This window comes from Ovis aries, chromosome 16 (assembly GCF_016772045.2).
Source record: "Ovis aries strain OAR_USU_Benz2616 breed Rambouillet chromosome 16, ARS-UI_Ramb_v3.0, whole genome shotgun sequence".
Lineage (NCBI taxonomy): Eukaryota > Metazoa > Chordata > Mammalia > Artiodactyla > Bovidae > Ovis > Ovis aries.
Genome location: NC_056069.1, coordinates 4,049,453 through 4,064,058, shown reverse-complemented (window position 1 = coordinate 4,064,058; position 14,606 = coordinate 4,049,453). Strand labels below are relative to the sequence as shown.

Here is a 14,606-nt window from a genome sequence, read left to right as displayed (position 1 = left end):
TGTGTCCACACCCCAGGGCCGTGGGTGGAGGAATGTCCATCCAGTCCTCTATCTGAGATTCTTGCCTTGCAGCTGACTTCGGCGTGTCTGCCAAGAATCTGAAAACTTTGCAGAAGCGAGATTCCTTCATAGGAACGCCTTACTGGTGAGTCGTGTAGCCTCTGGAAATGGGATGGTGGACTGAACGTCACACCTCCATGTCCCCTTGGTGACCCCTGGCTTGGCTGGAGGGGAGAGGACAGGCAGGGGCTCCTGAGTCAGCCTGCTAGGTCTGAGCCTGCGCGCGCCGAGACCTTGGCCATGTTACCCAGCTTTTTGTGCCTCGGTTTAGTCATCTGTGAAATCAGGGGTGTAATAGTGCCTATATGATGTGGTATTGGGAGGATTAAATGGGATGGTGCATATAGAAAGTGTTCCACTAATAAGGACTGACGTTCCCTGGAGAATGGTTCTTGATGAATTCAACAAGTGTAGATTGACAGGCAGACCCAGAGCTAGAGCTGGGGCCAGGAAGATGAACAGTATGAGTTCGGTTGCTATGCTTATATGAAATCTCCCTAGACTCTTCCAGTCCATTTTGCTCCCTTCTTTTCCAAAAAGAAAAAGCCTCTCTCAGTTTCACACTACTTTCTGCTTTACTTCCTTCCCATCGTGGAGTTGGGTTCCTTTTTTGCCTGCTTATTACTCACCCTCTCTCTCTCTCCCCTTTTACTCCTCCTCTCCTTTTCTCTCCCGCCCCTCTCTCTGCTGATCCCCGCCCCCGGATCTCCCCGGGCCCCTCCGCCCTGCCCCCACCCGCCCCTTCCCCAGGACCCTGTGTTCTGGATTGCTGCTGCCCTCTTCTGGTAGGAGTCGGAGCTGCAGCAGGACTGGGCTGTGAAGCTGCTTGGAAGGCGTCCTTTTGTGAGGAAACCGTCTGAGGAAGATAGTGGGTGGGAAGGAGCGCACATCAGGACCTGGGAGTGCTCGCGCTGGGCCTTGACCCTGACCCTCCAGGAGGCGCCTGCGGAGGCCAGGGTCTTAGCGCTCTGTTGTCCCCTGGTCGGTTCAGGATGGCCCCCGAGGTGGTGATGTGTGAGACCATGAAGGACACCCCATACGACTACAAGGCCGACATCTGGTCGCTGGGCATCACGCTGATTGAGATGGCCCAGATCGAGCCCCCGCACCACGAGCTCAACCCCATGCGGGTGCTGCTCAAGATCGCCAAGTCCGACCCTCCCACACTGCTCTCGCCCTCTAAGTGGTAAGGAGCCAGGAGGCCTGCCCGGGGGTGTCTGCAGGGCGGCCCTGGGCGGCAGGGCCGGTGGGGGGGGGGGAGGTGGGGTGCTGGGGCTCGGCCTCACAGTTGGGGAGCAGTCAGGCCTGGGGTCGGTAGGCTTTTTCTGAGCTCCCTGGGCCCTCAGAGCTCTTTTCTCCCTCTGTGCTCTGAGCATCAGCTCTCCATCCACGCAGACTGCGGAACCCAAATAAGCTGGGTCCTGCTGCAGGAATAAGAGACCACACGAGCCGTTGCAGCCACACGGCGCAACCCTGGGCTGGGAGCTGGACTCAAACCCCCAGCACGGCTGTGTTCCGATGCGTGGCCTCGGGCAAGCCCCTTCTCTGATTCTGCATCCCCTCTGTCAGTGACCAGAGGGCGTCCTGAGGTCGCCTCCGCTGGCTCACTTATAAAGGCTCCCTTTGTCCTTTGAGGGGCGTGTTTGGGAAGCACGCGACTCTCAGGAGAGTGGAGTCCCTGGTGCGGGAAGTCTTCTGGGCTCTTCCGTGCTCCCAGCTCACTGCCCCCACCTGTCTGTCCTCCCAGGTCTGCAGAGTTCCGAGATTTCCTGAAGACGGCCCTGGATAAGAACCCAGAGACACGGCCCAGCGCTGCGCAGCTCCTGGAGGTGAGTGGTCGCCCCTCCCAGGTGGCTGCCCGCCTTGACCCGGAAGCTGGGTTCGTCCTCGCCCTGCCCTGGGGGCGTCGTGCACAGCCATTCAGTCATCAGCCAGTGTGCCCTGGGCACCCATACCTGCCAGCCCTCGCGCAGGGAGGGCGAAGGGAGACCAGAGTCCTGTCCACATGGGGCTAACCTGGGGGAAGGGGACAGGCAGCCAGTGAGCAGCACAGGGGAGGGGCTGCTCTCCTGTAAAAGGAGGACGCGAGGGGCTCTGCGAGCCAACACCCAGAGGAGGCGAGGGGGACCACACGTGGTGCTCGAGAGTGGAGGTGGAGGCCTGGGATGGGGGCATGATGGGTGCAGCTGGCAGAGCCAGGAGGCCTGGGTGCGGGGGCTGGGGTGAACACAGGGGTGTGGGAGGTCGGTGGACTGGAGACAAGGTCAGGGCTGCATGGAGTGTGTCCAGCCCAGGCTCAGTGGTTCCCCAAGTGGACTCTGGGTACGAAGCATCTAGTCAGTCTCTCCACCATGACTATTAGAGCAAAAGGATGCGGAGAAAAAGGCGCATGGGAAAACCAGGCAGAAGTGCCTAGAGTCCCCTCCTGTGGAGTCACAGGACACACCGAGCTCCCCAGCTCTATGCTCTGGCGGCACAAGTGAAGTGTTTCCCTGGGAAGCATGTTGGAGAACTCGGGGCCTGGGGTTTCACTGGCAGCTGACCACGTGGGCAGCCTCTGCTGGCACGGACCAGAGTTCCAGGCTCCAGAAAGCTGGGCAGGTGGTCAGCATGGACCCCATCATTTGCACAGTGCAGGCTGAGTCAGCCCCTCTTATCAGTTCACGGTGGGAACCCTCTCCAAATCCAGGCGCCCAGCAAAGGGCTAATGGTGGGAGCAGCCTTCCAAAGGAGAGCTGGACCAGGTCATGGAGAGTCACATAGGACCTTGGGAGGACGTTGGCTTCACCCTGTTTGGGACAGGGCACCTGTGAGGGTTTGGAGGGAAACACTGACTTACAAAGGTTTCTCTGGCTGTTGGACGTGGCATCTAGGAGACCAGCCAGGGTGACACGTGACTCGGGGAGCATCCCCTTAGCTAGCTGAATGACCTTTGGGTGGGGAAGTGGATGGTGGCTTCCTTGAAGCTGTTTGAAATACTGGAAGTAGCTGTGAGCCACCCTTGTCCAGAGCTGTTGCCTTGGGCCCTGGTGTCTGCAGCTGGCGGGGTGAGTGTTGGAACCTTGGCAGCTGTGTTTGAAAACCTGCACGCATCGTTCACCCAGCAATCTCCGGGTCGCCTGGCCACTGTCCCTGGCCAAGACTGCTGGGAGAGGACGCAGGTCTGGGGTCGGGCAGGGGCTGGCCCTCCGCCCCGTCCACCACTCTAGAGCTTCCCCCCGTGTGATCGTCTCTGACTGTGGTGGGAGGAGAGGGGGCCGCGCCCCACTGTGCCCTGGAGGCTCTCTTCACATGCAGCCGCTTTTTCCCAGCGCTGACTTCCTGTGAGCCAGGCACTGGGGCTGGGCTGGCGCTCAGGGTGCCCCTCTGGGCTCTGTGCACAGTGGTGAAGTGTGTGGCCTGGGGGTGGGAAGGCCTGGGTTCAGTTCTGGCTGTGGGACCCTGCTTGAGGGGCTTCACCCCGCCGTGACCCTGTTCCCACTCTGAAGTGGGGATAATAGTCAGCCCCCCTCCCCTTACAGGGTCGTTGTGAGGGTTGAGGGGAAGATCCTGGAAAGTGCTTAGCTAAACTGTGCAGTGCTGTGCTCAGTGACGGTTTGACGCCTTGAATTAAATTGTTTAAAAGTGGAAAGAAATGGGGATGCAGACTGGGGTTGTCTGCTCGGGGTCACGATTGCTCCTTGTGGGCTTCTGCACTGTGTTTACAGTCACGTGGCTGGAGTGACAGAGGCGTGGGGAGGCGTTGGGCAGGGATGGTCTGGGCAGCCAGCGGTGGGGGTGGGGTGGGCCTGCCGTCATTGTCAGATGCGAGAGCTCCAGGCTCCTTGGGGCCGATTGTTTCCTGTGAACAGTCACCTCCCGGCCTGGAACATCCGGCCTCCAGGACACAGCCGTGAAGAGACCAGCTGTCTCTCATCTCCCATGGCAGCCCGGGAACCTCAGCCTGGGCTAGGAATTTCCTTTCCATAGTTGGGAGAAAAAAACCTTCCTGCCAGAGGACTCTTTGCTAAGTCAGAAGGCTTGCAGAATAAAAGAGAGATCCCTCCACATAAATAAAACTCCTTGCAGAGCTTAGGCTACCGTCAACTTTTCCCATGTGCCTGTTTATCTTTTGAGTTAGGGAGGGTGGGGCATTGTTCCCCCTGTAGGTGAGGTCCCAAGGCTCAGGGAACAGAACTGGCCTACCGAGGTCACCTGGCTTTGAGTGGCCAGATGCGAGCCCAGATCTCGTCCTGCCAGTCAGCGCCTCCTCCAGAGCTGATCACGCCCCCGCCTCAGCCTTTGGCTGACTGCTGATTCCTCCTGGCCCTCATGATTCCCTGCATCCTGCCTTCAGCCGACTGACTTCTGCCCCTGCTGGCTTGTGGTCCATTCATTCGCTTGCCTGGATATCAGATGGGACTGTTACCACTTGGTGGTACCCCAGGCTCTGAAATCAGGCTCACCCGCCAGGAATCTGAGTGGTCCTCACCTTGAGCCTCAGTTCCCTCCTCTGCAGGAGGTGGATCGTGCTCGCGTCACAGAAGTGAGTGGATGCAGGTCTGTAGCCCCTGGCGTCTGGGGCGTCATCGGTGCGCAGCACACGCTTGTTGGATCTGCTCTTAAACCTGCTCCACTCTAGCGCAGCGTACTTTTCAAGGTTGTTGGCACCTCTGGCCGTCATGATCAGCTCAGGCTGCAGGGCTGGTTTTGCTGGCCCCAGCAGCGGTCGCAGGCGACCCTCATCTTCCTTGCTGTCGGTACCTGATGTCAGGTCTCCATGCCCTCTTGGTTTCCTTCCTTCTCACTGGTCACTAGCCTGTCTCCTTTGGCTGTTCTCTTTCTCCAGCTGGTTCACCCGAGCTTTGCCAGGGCCTTTTCCTCCATCTCCATCACCTCGACGGGCTCGCTCAGTTTGTGACAGCTCCTGCGTTTCTGCCTGCAGCCCAGGCTGCCCCACTCCACCCCAGACCCTTTCGTCCGATTGCTTACCCTCCACCCTCCTCAGTGTTCTCTACCCGCCTTAGGTGTCCACAGGCATCTCAAACTTAACAAGTCTGCCACTGATCTTTCCCCAGATATGCTCTAGCAATGATTTTCCCATCCCAGTTGATGGCAGCCCCGCCTTGCCCGCAGTCAGGCCCCAAACCTCGCAGCCATCTTCTCAGAGGGATTACCCTGTCTTTCTCGCACACTCTGTATCCATTCTACCAGGGAGTCCCGTCATCTCTGCCTTCTGACATGCCCAGAATCCAACCACTTCTCACCACTTCCATTGTAGCTGAGGGAAAAGCACAAGTCCGCTCCTATACCTCCTGAGTCCATGCCACTTGAGACTTCCATCTTCCGCAGGATAGAATCCAGAGTCTCAGTGCCCCTCTCACCCTGACCCCTCAGATCTGCCCCTCTCTCACCCCCTCCCTCCTCCCCAGCCAACCAGCCTCCTTGCTGACACTCCAGGCTCCCTCCTGCCTCAGGGCCCTGCTCTGGCTGTCCGCTGCGCCTGGGCTGCTCTTCCCGTAGACGCCTCCACCTCTTTCCTTTCTTCAAATCGTCGCTCACAGGGCAGCTTCTCAGTGAGGCCTGCCCCAAGTGTTCTATTTAAAACTGCAAATCACCTGCACCCTCACACTCCTAATTCTCCTTCCTGTGCCCTACATTTTTTTGGGGGGGTGCTGCATTGGGTCTTAGATGAGGCATGTGGGATCTTGGTTCCCCAGCAAGGAATGGAACCCGTGTCTGCTGCATCAGAAGGCGGCTTCTCAGTCACTGGACCACCGGGGAAGCCCTCCTGCACCGCTGTTAGTTTTTCCATGGCACGTCGCCCTTAGAGAATATGACTTGTTTATCAAGTTTACTGTTGATCATCCTGACCAGCATGTCAGCTCCCTGGGGACAGCAGCTTTTTTTTTTTTTTCCCACCAGTGTGCCCTAGTCATCCAGAACAGTGCCTGGTACAGAGAGGGCCTTTGACTAAATATTTGCTAAGTATATTTATTTTTACTTAGTAAACTGTTGTGTAACCTTTTTCCCATGCCAGGTTTGATTCTAAATGTTTAGCGAATGTTAACTAATTTAATCTTCATAACGACTCTGTGAAGTAGGTATTGTTTGGCTGTCCGTCAAACAGATGATAAGAAGCTGAGACACAGGGAGGTCAAGTAGCCTGCACGAGGTCACACAGCACGTACGTGACAGAGCTGATTTCTGGTCATCTGGTTCCAAACCTGTCCATCTGACCACTCTCTGAATGCATGAAGGAGAGAGAGAAGAGAAGGAAGAAAGTTAGGAGGTGGGGAAAGGATAATGAAGGAAAAATACTGATACCTGAAAACTTGGAAATGTTATTAGGCATTTTTTATTTATTTTTATTTTTAAAAAATTTTTATTATTAGGCATTTTTTAAAGCTAGTCTTGGAGTGTGGGATATCCCGGTTGGTGGTTTCTTTTTTTGTTTTAATTTTCTCTTCTTATTTGGTCACACTGTGTGGCATATGGGATCTTAGTTCCCTGACCAGGCATCTAACCCATGCTGCCTACATTGAAGGCGGAGTCTTAACCCCTGGACCAGGGAAGTTCCTGGCTGATGACTTTTAAGTACACAGAGGAAAACTAGGCTCAATGTTTTGGAAGGCTGACCACGCAGATGGCAGCAGAGGTCCTGGCTGGACGCTGGGTGCCAGTCGGTAAGCTCTGCGGCTTCATGGGGCTCGCCTCAGAGACAGCACAGAGCAGCTGTCCTCGTCCTGAGGGAGCAGACTGCTGCGTCCCCTCTGGTCCGGGTCTTTCTTGGGGGCACCTGAGCACCTTTCCAGGGACCCTGTGCCCAGATGAGCCTGTCTCCAGGTGGCACACAGTGTGCTGGCTGCCGGGGAAGGTCCCACGCCTTCCTGTGCTGCACACTGCCTCTCCTTTTAAACACATCCCGGAGGTGACAGAGCTGGGTCAGTGGGTGTCTGTGCTTTGTGTCCCAGAGCAGCTTACAAAGCGGTCTTCTGGGCCTCATCAGACAGGAGGGCCTGCTCTGTCTGCCAGTCTCGCTTGCCCAGGGATTCCAGGAGCTTGGGGTCCAGGGGAGTGGCCCTGCTCGCCTGCCCTTCATCAGAAGCTTTCTTCCCCACAGTTCCCCCTCCACTTCCTAAAGACCCCGGGGTACTCAAGGGAGACCATGGAGCAGATGTTCAGCTTCAAGAAAGCACAGCTTCTGGCCAAGCTGAAGAACCACTAATTTGGTCAATATGTGATGTGGCTTGATGAAAACCTGGTGTTTCCAGAAGCCTGTGTCTGCATCATTTGTTTCTGCTGCGTCTGCTTCAGCCTCTGGAGTGAAGTGTCCCGTGGCTTCTTGCTCAAGTTCGCATGTGTGAGGTTGTGCAATGTGAAGCTTGGGAACATTTGGGATCTGATTCTCATCCTCAGTTCTAAAGCACTGTGCTCTGTGGGGATGCAGGAGGGAACGGCAATGGCTGGGAGTGCAGACTGGTGCTAACAGGCTTTTCTGATTGCCATCCTTCTGATGGTGGTGATAATGGTGGTGGGGATGGTGATGGTGGTGAAAGTAGTGATGGTGGTGACGATGATGGTTAGTAGTGATGGTGGTGCTGGTGCTGGTGATGAGGATGATGGTAGTGGTGTGATTATGCAGGTGATTTTTTGAGCCATATTTTGAGCTCTTACTACAGTGCTTAGAACATCCATACTATTATTCCTAGGGTACAGATGAGCAAACTGAGGCTCAGAGAAGTTGACTTGTCCAAGTTGTTGGAAGCGGGGTTTTACTCCGGGCAGCCTGGTCTCACGCGTAGAGCCCGCAGTGTGCACTGCTGTACTCTCCTGCTTCCCTCAGTTCAGTTTGGTCACTCAGTCGTGTCCAGCTCTTTGTGACCCCATGAATCGCAGCACGCCAGGCCTCCCTGTCCATCACCAACTCCCGGAGTCCACCCAAACCCATGTCCATTGAGTCAGTGATGCCATCCAACCATCTCATCCTCTGTCATCCCCTTCTCCTCCTGCCCTCAATCTTTCCCAGCATCAGGGTCTTTTAAAATGAGTCAGCTGTTATTAACATCCAACTCAAGACCTTTCAGAGCCGCTTGGCTGCTGGAGTGACACCTCTGAAGGGTGCCTGTTTATAGCACTGCTTTGCTCAGCCTTTGTGCTCGCTTATGCTCCTGCCTGGAATTCTCTGTGCCCAGAACTTTCCCTGGTCGGCGGCCCCTACATCCCCTCAGGTCTCAACTTGAGTGTCCCCTCCCAAGGGGGCCCCTCTGACCTAAACAGACTCCACCCCCCCAGCACCCCAGGCCCACGCTCCTCCAGCCTCTGCTCTCCTCTTACCTGACCTGAGAAGTGTTCTTGCCATCTGGTGGCATGCCCCTCGTCTTTCCCAAGGCCAGGGACCTTGCCTGTCTGCTTGTTTGGCCTCATTTCAGCACCTGCCACGTTGCTGGCCTCAACATGGGACCGAGGCGTGAATCGCCGAATGAAGAGGGGTGTGGGAGAGAAGGATGAGAAATTAAATTCTTCATGCCTTTCAAAGTTGGTGCTGACTAGAGGAAGTGCAGCTGGCTTAGGGTGGTCTGAGCGACAGAGCTCTCTAAAGGAGTGAGCCACGTTGGTTTCCGGTACGCAGCGTCAGGTGCCCAGTTGAACAGGTATTGCTCCTGGCCGTTCACAAATGAACCGAACAGATAAAAACGAATGAGCAGATAAGAATGATCTGTAGCAGCCCTATCTGTTGTGAATGTGTTTTCAGGGTGCTACAAAATTTATTCTCTTTAGTCATTTAGATACTACCCTACAATCCTGTTGACACTGTTCCTCTACTGATAAAGTTTCTGACAGTAAAAACAGTGAATTTCATTGGAGCCTTCCTGCAAATTTCAAATGAGCACATTCCAACTTGATGACCACCCCTAACATGCCTCTCTTTTTTAAAAAAAATTATTTATTGTTATTTATTTGGCTGCGCCGGGCCTTTAGTTGTGTTATGTGGGACCTAGTTCCCTGACCAGGGGTCGAACCTGGGCCCCCTGCTTTGGGAGCTCGGAGACTTAGCCATGGGCCACAGGGAGCCACTGTGCCTTTCTAAGCGGCCCTGGGTGAGTGTGGGAGATTGAGGAATCCCGCGTCCCTTTCCACTCCCTGATGCAGGGCAGACTTGCAGTAGGCCTTAAAATCTCCTGAGGCCTTAAAAGCTTGGGTGTATGCCAAGGACCATGAAATAACTTTCACCTTTTAGAGATGTGACATTTCTGAAAATGCCTCAGAATATAACATATACCACTTGGCCTCAAGATTTCGCAAAACCCAAGACCTATACAAGCATTTCCATAGCAGCTTTATTAAAACAGAAGTGGCCATCAGCCGCAGAAAGAATATCGCGTGCCATTGCCACGCAACAGAATACTGCACAGGAATCAAAAAGGAACAGTCGGACCTCCCTGGCAGTCATCCCAGTGGTTAGGGATCCTTGCTTCCCTTGCAGGGGGCATGAGTTTGATCCCTGGTTGGGGAACTAGGATCCTGCATACCACGTGCGGTGGCCACAAAATTTTAAAAAATAAATAAAAGTAAGTTTAAAAAAAATTAAAAAGGAACAGTTTACTGACATGCAACAAGGTAGGGGAGTCTCATAGTCTCAGCTTAGTTGTATTGAGTGAAGAAAGCCAACTACAAAAGACTACATATTTTGGGATTCTGTTCAGATGGAGGTAAATAACAAGCGAAACTAGTCTCTAGGGCTTGATGGCTGAGGGCAGTGGGTTTCATTGCAAGGGGGATGGGGACCTTCCTGAAGTGATGGAAATGTTCTGTGTCTTGAGCTGGGTGGTGGTTATACTAAGTCTGTATATATGGAAAAAGTCACTGAGCTTAATGATTTGTGAACTTTTTCTGTGTGTAATTCCTCAATAAAGCATATGTGTTTATATGTATATACATACTATATATTATACTGTGTGTACATACTGTATATTATATATTATACGATGTAAGTACATACTAGATATTATACTGGGTTTCCTGCATTACAAGCAGTCTCCTGCATTGCAGGCAATTCTTTACTGACTGAGCCAGGGAAGCCAATATTTTTAAAACTACATCTTTAAAATCTTTTTAAGAAGTAAATTAACAGGGAATTCCCTGCAGTCCAGTGGTTAAGATTCCATGCATTCACTGCTGAGGGCCCAGGTTCAATCCCTAGTCAGGGAACTAAAATCCCACAAGCCACATGGCATGGCCAAAGAAATAAAAATAAAAAATAAATTAACAAACACAAATAACCCTCCTGAAACATTATTTTTTGCTCCCACTTTGGGCTAAACCCCTCTCTGTGCTTCTCCTTCCCCCCCTCATACCACCCCTGTGGGTTTGGTATAATTTTCTCCATGCAGAGGTGAGGAGCTCACAGCTCAGAGAGGGAAAGGGACCTGCTAGGGTCACACAGCTAGTGAGCAGCGGAGCCGGTGTTTGCCCTCTTTCACCACACACAGGACTTTCTGAGCTGCCTCTGGGTCTGCCTGACCAGGTTCAATTTCACATCTCCCTGAGGGATGCTGCCAGCCCCCTCTGCCTTGGGGATCGCCTTCCCCGGCCTTGGGTGCCCCTCCTCACCACCCTTGCCCTCTCCTGCTGTGATTCTCACCCAGCTGTCTTGCCCCTCTCAGCATCCCTTCGTCAGCAGCGTCACCAGCAACAAGGCCCTGCGGGAGCTGGTGGCCGAGGCCAAGGCTGAAGTGATGGAGGAGATTGAAGACGGCCGAGATGAGGGGGACGAGGAGGATGTGGTGGAGGCTGCCTCTGTAAGGAGATCAGGGGGTGCCGGGGAGCACTGGGAAGGGATGGGGTCCCCGCAGGCCTCAGCTGGGGCGGAAGGGCACCGGGAGGCGCAGGAGAGGTTCCCTTCTGTTCTTTTCCCCAGCTCAGAGGTCACAAGCTCCCACGCCACCAGTTACGTAAGACAGCACAAGGGTCGGGATGAGGCCGCAGGGTGTGTTGGCCAGATCCTGTAATCTTCAGGGAAGACCAGGAATCGGACTTTTCTGTGGGATTTTCCAGGTTTTAAAAGTTGGTGGTGGACTCCTTTTGCTTCCCAGCCTGCTCCCCATCGTGACTCACATACAGAATGAGGATGTGCGTAGCACGTGGTGGGCTCGGTGCACGGAAAGGCTGCCTGTGATCAGAGACTCCGAGCGCCCCAGACCCCATCTGGCCATCTCGAGGGCCCAGGGGACCCATGTCTTAGCACTCTCGTAACCCATCTGCAGCTTCAGCGCTTGGCTGAGTGTAAATTTAAATTAAAGCTAATTTAAACTTTTTACAAAATGTTTGTGTTAGCCACTCAGTCGTGTCCGACTCTTTGCAATCCCATGGACTTGTAGCCCGCGAGACTCCTCTGTCCATGGGATTCTCCAGGCAAGAATACTGGAGTGGGCTGCCATTCCCTTCTCCAGGGAGTCTTCCCAACCCAGGGACTGAAATCAAGTCTCCTGCATTGAGGGCAGATACTTTGCCCTCTGAGCCACCGGGGAGCGTTAAAGCTAATTTAAATTTTTATAAAACATTTGAGCCAAACAAAACACATCTGTGGGCTGGATTCTGTCCTGAACTGCCACTTTTGGATCCCTGGTCTAGTCATTTGGGGACAGCTTCCTCCAGGCGGGGAGACTGACTGTCCAGATGGTGCTGTGGACCTAGCGAGGCTTGTGCAGACCTGTCTGTTTGGGAAGGATGATATAGCACTTCCTCAAGTGTAATTCATCCCTGGGAGGAGCCAGAGCTGATGTGTGAATCCTATAACTAACCTACAACACTTAGAGATCAAGGTCAGGACAATGTCAAGGGGAGGCTGGACACAGGGAGACCCTCCTGGACAAGGGGAGGGTCTCAGGTCTGGGATGTGTCCCACTCTTGACCTGGAAGGTGGCTACGTGGGTGTTTATTTTATTCATTAAGGGGGACGTTTATGTTTCATCTGCAGAAATCCTTGTTCTGTTTCACAAGCTTGGCCTTTCTGTGACTTTTTAAACATTTGAATTAGTTGCCATCTAAAAATTGGGAGATGGCATGGAAAACTCCAGATTCCAGCTTGTCTTGAAAAATTGGAAGGTCTCGGCTCAGGGGACCCAATTTTCCTAGGCTTTCATGATTGGCTGGAGCATGGTAGCCGTTGCCTGCTTTAGACAGGGCCCAAGCTGTCTAGCTGGCCGCGGTTGGCTCCACTCCGAGGAGGAATACCTGCTCCTGAAAGCAAGTGGTAACTTTATTGTTGGTTGGGCAGCAGGGAGTGGGGAGGACTGTGGCTCACTAGAGAGGTGCCTGTGAGACCTCCCTGGCCCTCTTCTGTGGGTGTCTGACTGTCCAGCCTCGCTGTGTCTCTGACTCTTGCTCAGACACACAGGACCGTGGCCTTGACTGCCTATTTTCTCCTAGCCTCTGGAGAGCCACACTCGAGACTCCTCCGAGGTGAGTCAGCTGAGCCTCGATGCAGACAAACTTATCAAAGAATCACCTTTCACCCCGCCACCTCCCAGCCAGCCTCAGGACGGCGCAAATGGGCCCAGCGAGCCCCCTGGGGACGGGGCCCTCCCAGCCACCAGCCCCCCGGCTGTGGCCCCTGGAAACGAGAACGGCCTGGCGGTGCCTGTGCCCCTCCGGAAGTTCCGACCGGTGTCCATGGGTGCCAGAATTCAGGTGTCCGAGGAGAAGCAAGCCGCTGACCAGGGTGGGGACCTCAGTCCAGTGGCCAGCAGGCCCCAGAAAGCAAGCCAGAGCCGTCCCAACAGCAGCGCCCTGGAGACCTTGCGTGGGGAGCTGACGAATGGCAGTCTGGAGCTGCCCACCCCGGGGGTGCAGAGCTTTTCCAAGAGGGACTCGGATTGTGGCAGCATCTCCACCTCTGGGAGCATGGACTTCGGCACCTCCCTGTCAGCAGACCTGTCCGTGAACAAGGAGTCGGGCTCTCTGTCCATCAAGGTAACGCACCTCTTGGCCACAGGCTTGGGGCAGGCGTTCTGCAGAAGCTGCTGCTGCTCAGTGTTGGGTTGTAAGAGCGTCCGGTGGCTGCCTTACATTTTAAGTGGTTCATGAGATTTCTCTTTCTTAGGAGCCCTTTGTTTGAATCGCTGTTTAATCCCCCAAATATCTTGAGTTCAGTCTGGGGTTAAGTCATGTCAGGCAGTAGGTTGGAGTTTTAATTTCAGTTTGGGTTTCTGTTTAAATTGGGTTTGGTTAAAGGCCTTGGTCAAACTAGGGAGAGAGAATTCTGGAAGTGAAAGCTCTCTGACTTGCGGATCAGCTATGTGGTCAGTTTGCTGATGGAGTCAGTGAAAGGGAGTGGGCTCGTGGCTGTTCTGAGGGGAAGCGGCGTTGTGAGTGACTCTAGCCACTGCACTTGAGAGCTCAACGCGAGGCCTGCACTGCAAAGTGCTTCAAAGGAGCCATATCGCCGAGTACAGCCGGGCAAACAGAGCCTCAGGTGGCAGGTGGGGAGCTGGTCAGACCCCAGCCTCTGCACTCTGAGCCCCGCATGTCACAGTGTCCTGGCGGCGGCACTGTGGCCTCCCCATCCTCAGCGAGGCCTGGCCCTTCCCCAGCTGCTCCCACAGATCATGAGATGTTCGTGAAGTCACCTTTGATCACCTGATTGGCCACCCCAGAAACCTCACCCCCAACCAAGGCTGAATTTAGGAAACGTTTTGCAGCCTTTATGTTTGAAAACCACACAGCAGAGACTCAAAAATATTGGCCAAGTGAAAGAAGGAAAAAGGAGAAGCAGCCAGCTGTTGCAGTTGACTTTGGGAACAGAAAGAAAGCGCGTTTCTTTTTTCTTTTTGGGGGTGGGGTGGAGTGGGGGAGAGAAATCACACCAGAAAATTGAATAGAGTAGATCATATTACATTTAAAGCTTGTACATTAAAAACAAGCAGAAAACTAAAAGCTAACTTTTTAAAGTGAGAAGATCAGACAAATAGAACAGGACGAGCAGAGAGGGCAGCAGCTTTTAGGTGTAAGAAGCATCGGGGCCTTATGACAGTGTTTCTGTCCCTTCTCTTCTTGGAAAGACATTAAGGGTTAGAAAAAAAAAAGATAATTTTTTTTGTAAGTCTGATCCACCTCGCCTATCCTCGAGGGTGTTGAGAGCATCCCTTTACTGGTGGGCTGGCAGTGAGTCAGGGAACACAGCTGCTCTGATAAGAGCGCCTGGCTGCGTCAGCGCCCTTGTCTTCACAGTCTGTTACCCCCTTGCAGAGGCCCTGTGACCGGGACCCCAGGCCTTTCTCCCTCGCCATCTCCGGGTAGCCTCTTCCTGGTTGCTAGTCTGACTCATCCTGAATTGAGTCCTGGTGCACAGGAGGTGCTGCCGTAGGGAGATGCTGGAAAGGCCGGGCTGGACTCCACCAGGAAGGGCCTCGGGAGCTAGGGGAGGAGTTGGGATGGAAGAGACACCGTGAGGACTCCAGTGCAGAGTCCCACCCACAGGCTCATCCAAGTCAGGGTGGAGGATGTTCAAAGGGCGTTTAACTGCCTCCAGGAGCTCTGGCAGCACTGTGTAAGTGATCACAAGT

At 54.0% G+C, this 14,606-nt stretch overlaps 1 protein-coding gene and 1 long non-coding RNA gene across 2 annotated transcripts in view; one reads left to right on the top strand and one right to left on the bottom strand.

Annotated features, from left to right (window-relative positions):
• Positions 1 to 14,606, top strand: part of STK10 (serine/threonine kinase 10) — a 130,051-nt gene that overhangs the window by 78,689 nt on the left and 36,756 nt on the right. The window contains exons 5-9 of the mRNA XM_015101234.3: positions 73 to 145; positions 1,052 to 1,246; positions 1,808 to 1,889; positions 10,707 to 10,841; positions 12,472 to 13,014. Of these exons, the coding sequence (XP_014956720.3) occupies positions 73 to 145; positions 1,052 to 1,246; positions 1,808 to 1,889; positions 10,707 to 10,841; positions 12,472 to 13,014 (1,028 nt within the window). The remainder of the gene's footprint in view (positions 1 to 72; positions 146 to 1,051; positions 1,247 to 1,807; positions 1,890 to 10,706; positions 10,842 to 12,471; positions 13,015 to 14,606) is intronic.
• On the bottom strand, positions 6,018 to 10,946 carry LOC121816786 (uncharacterized). The gene is made up of 2 exons (XR_006056478.2): positions 8,377 to 10,946; positions 6,018 to 6,285 (listed from the first exon to the last, which is right to left on the bottom strand). It is a non-coding gene; the product is annotated as an uncharacterized LOC121816786 (long non-coding RNA).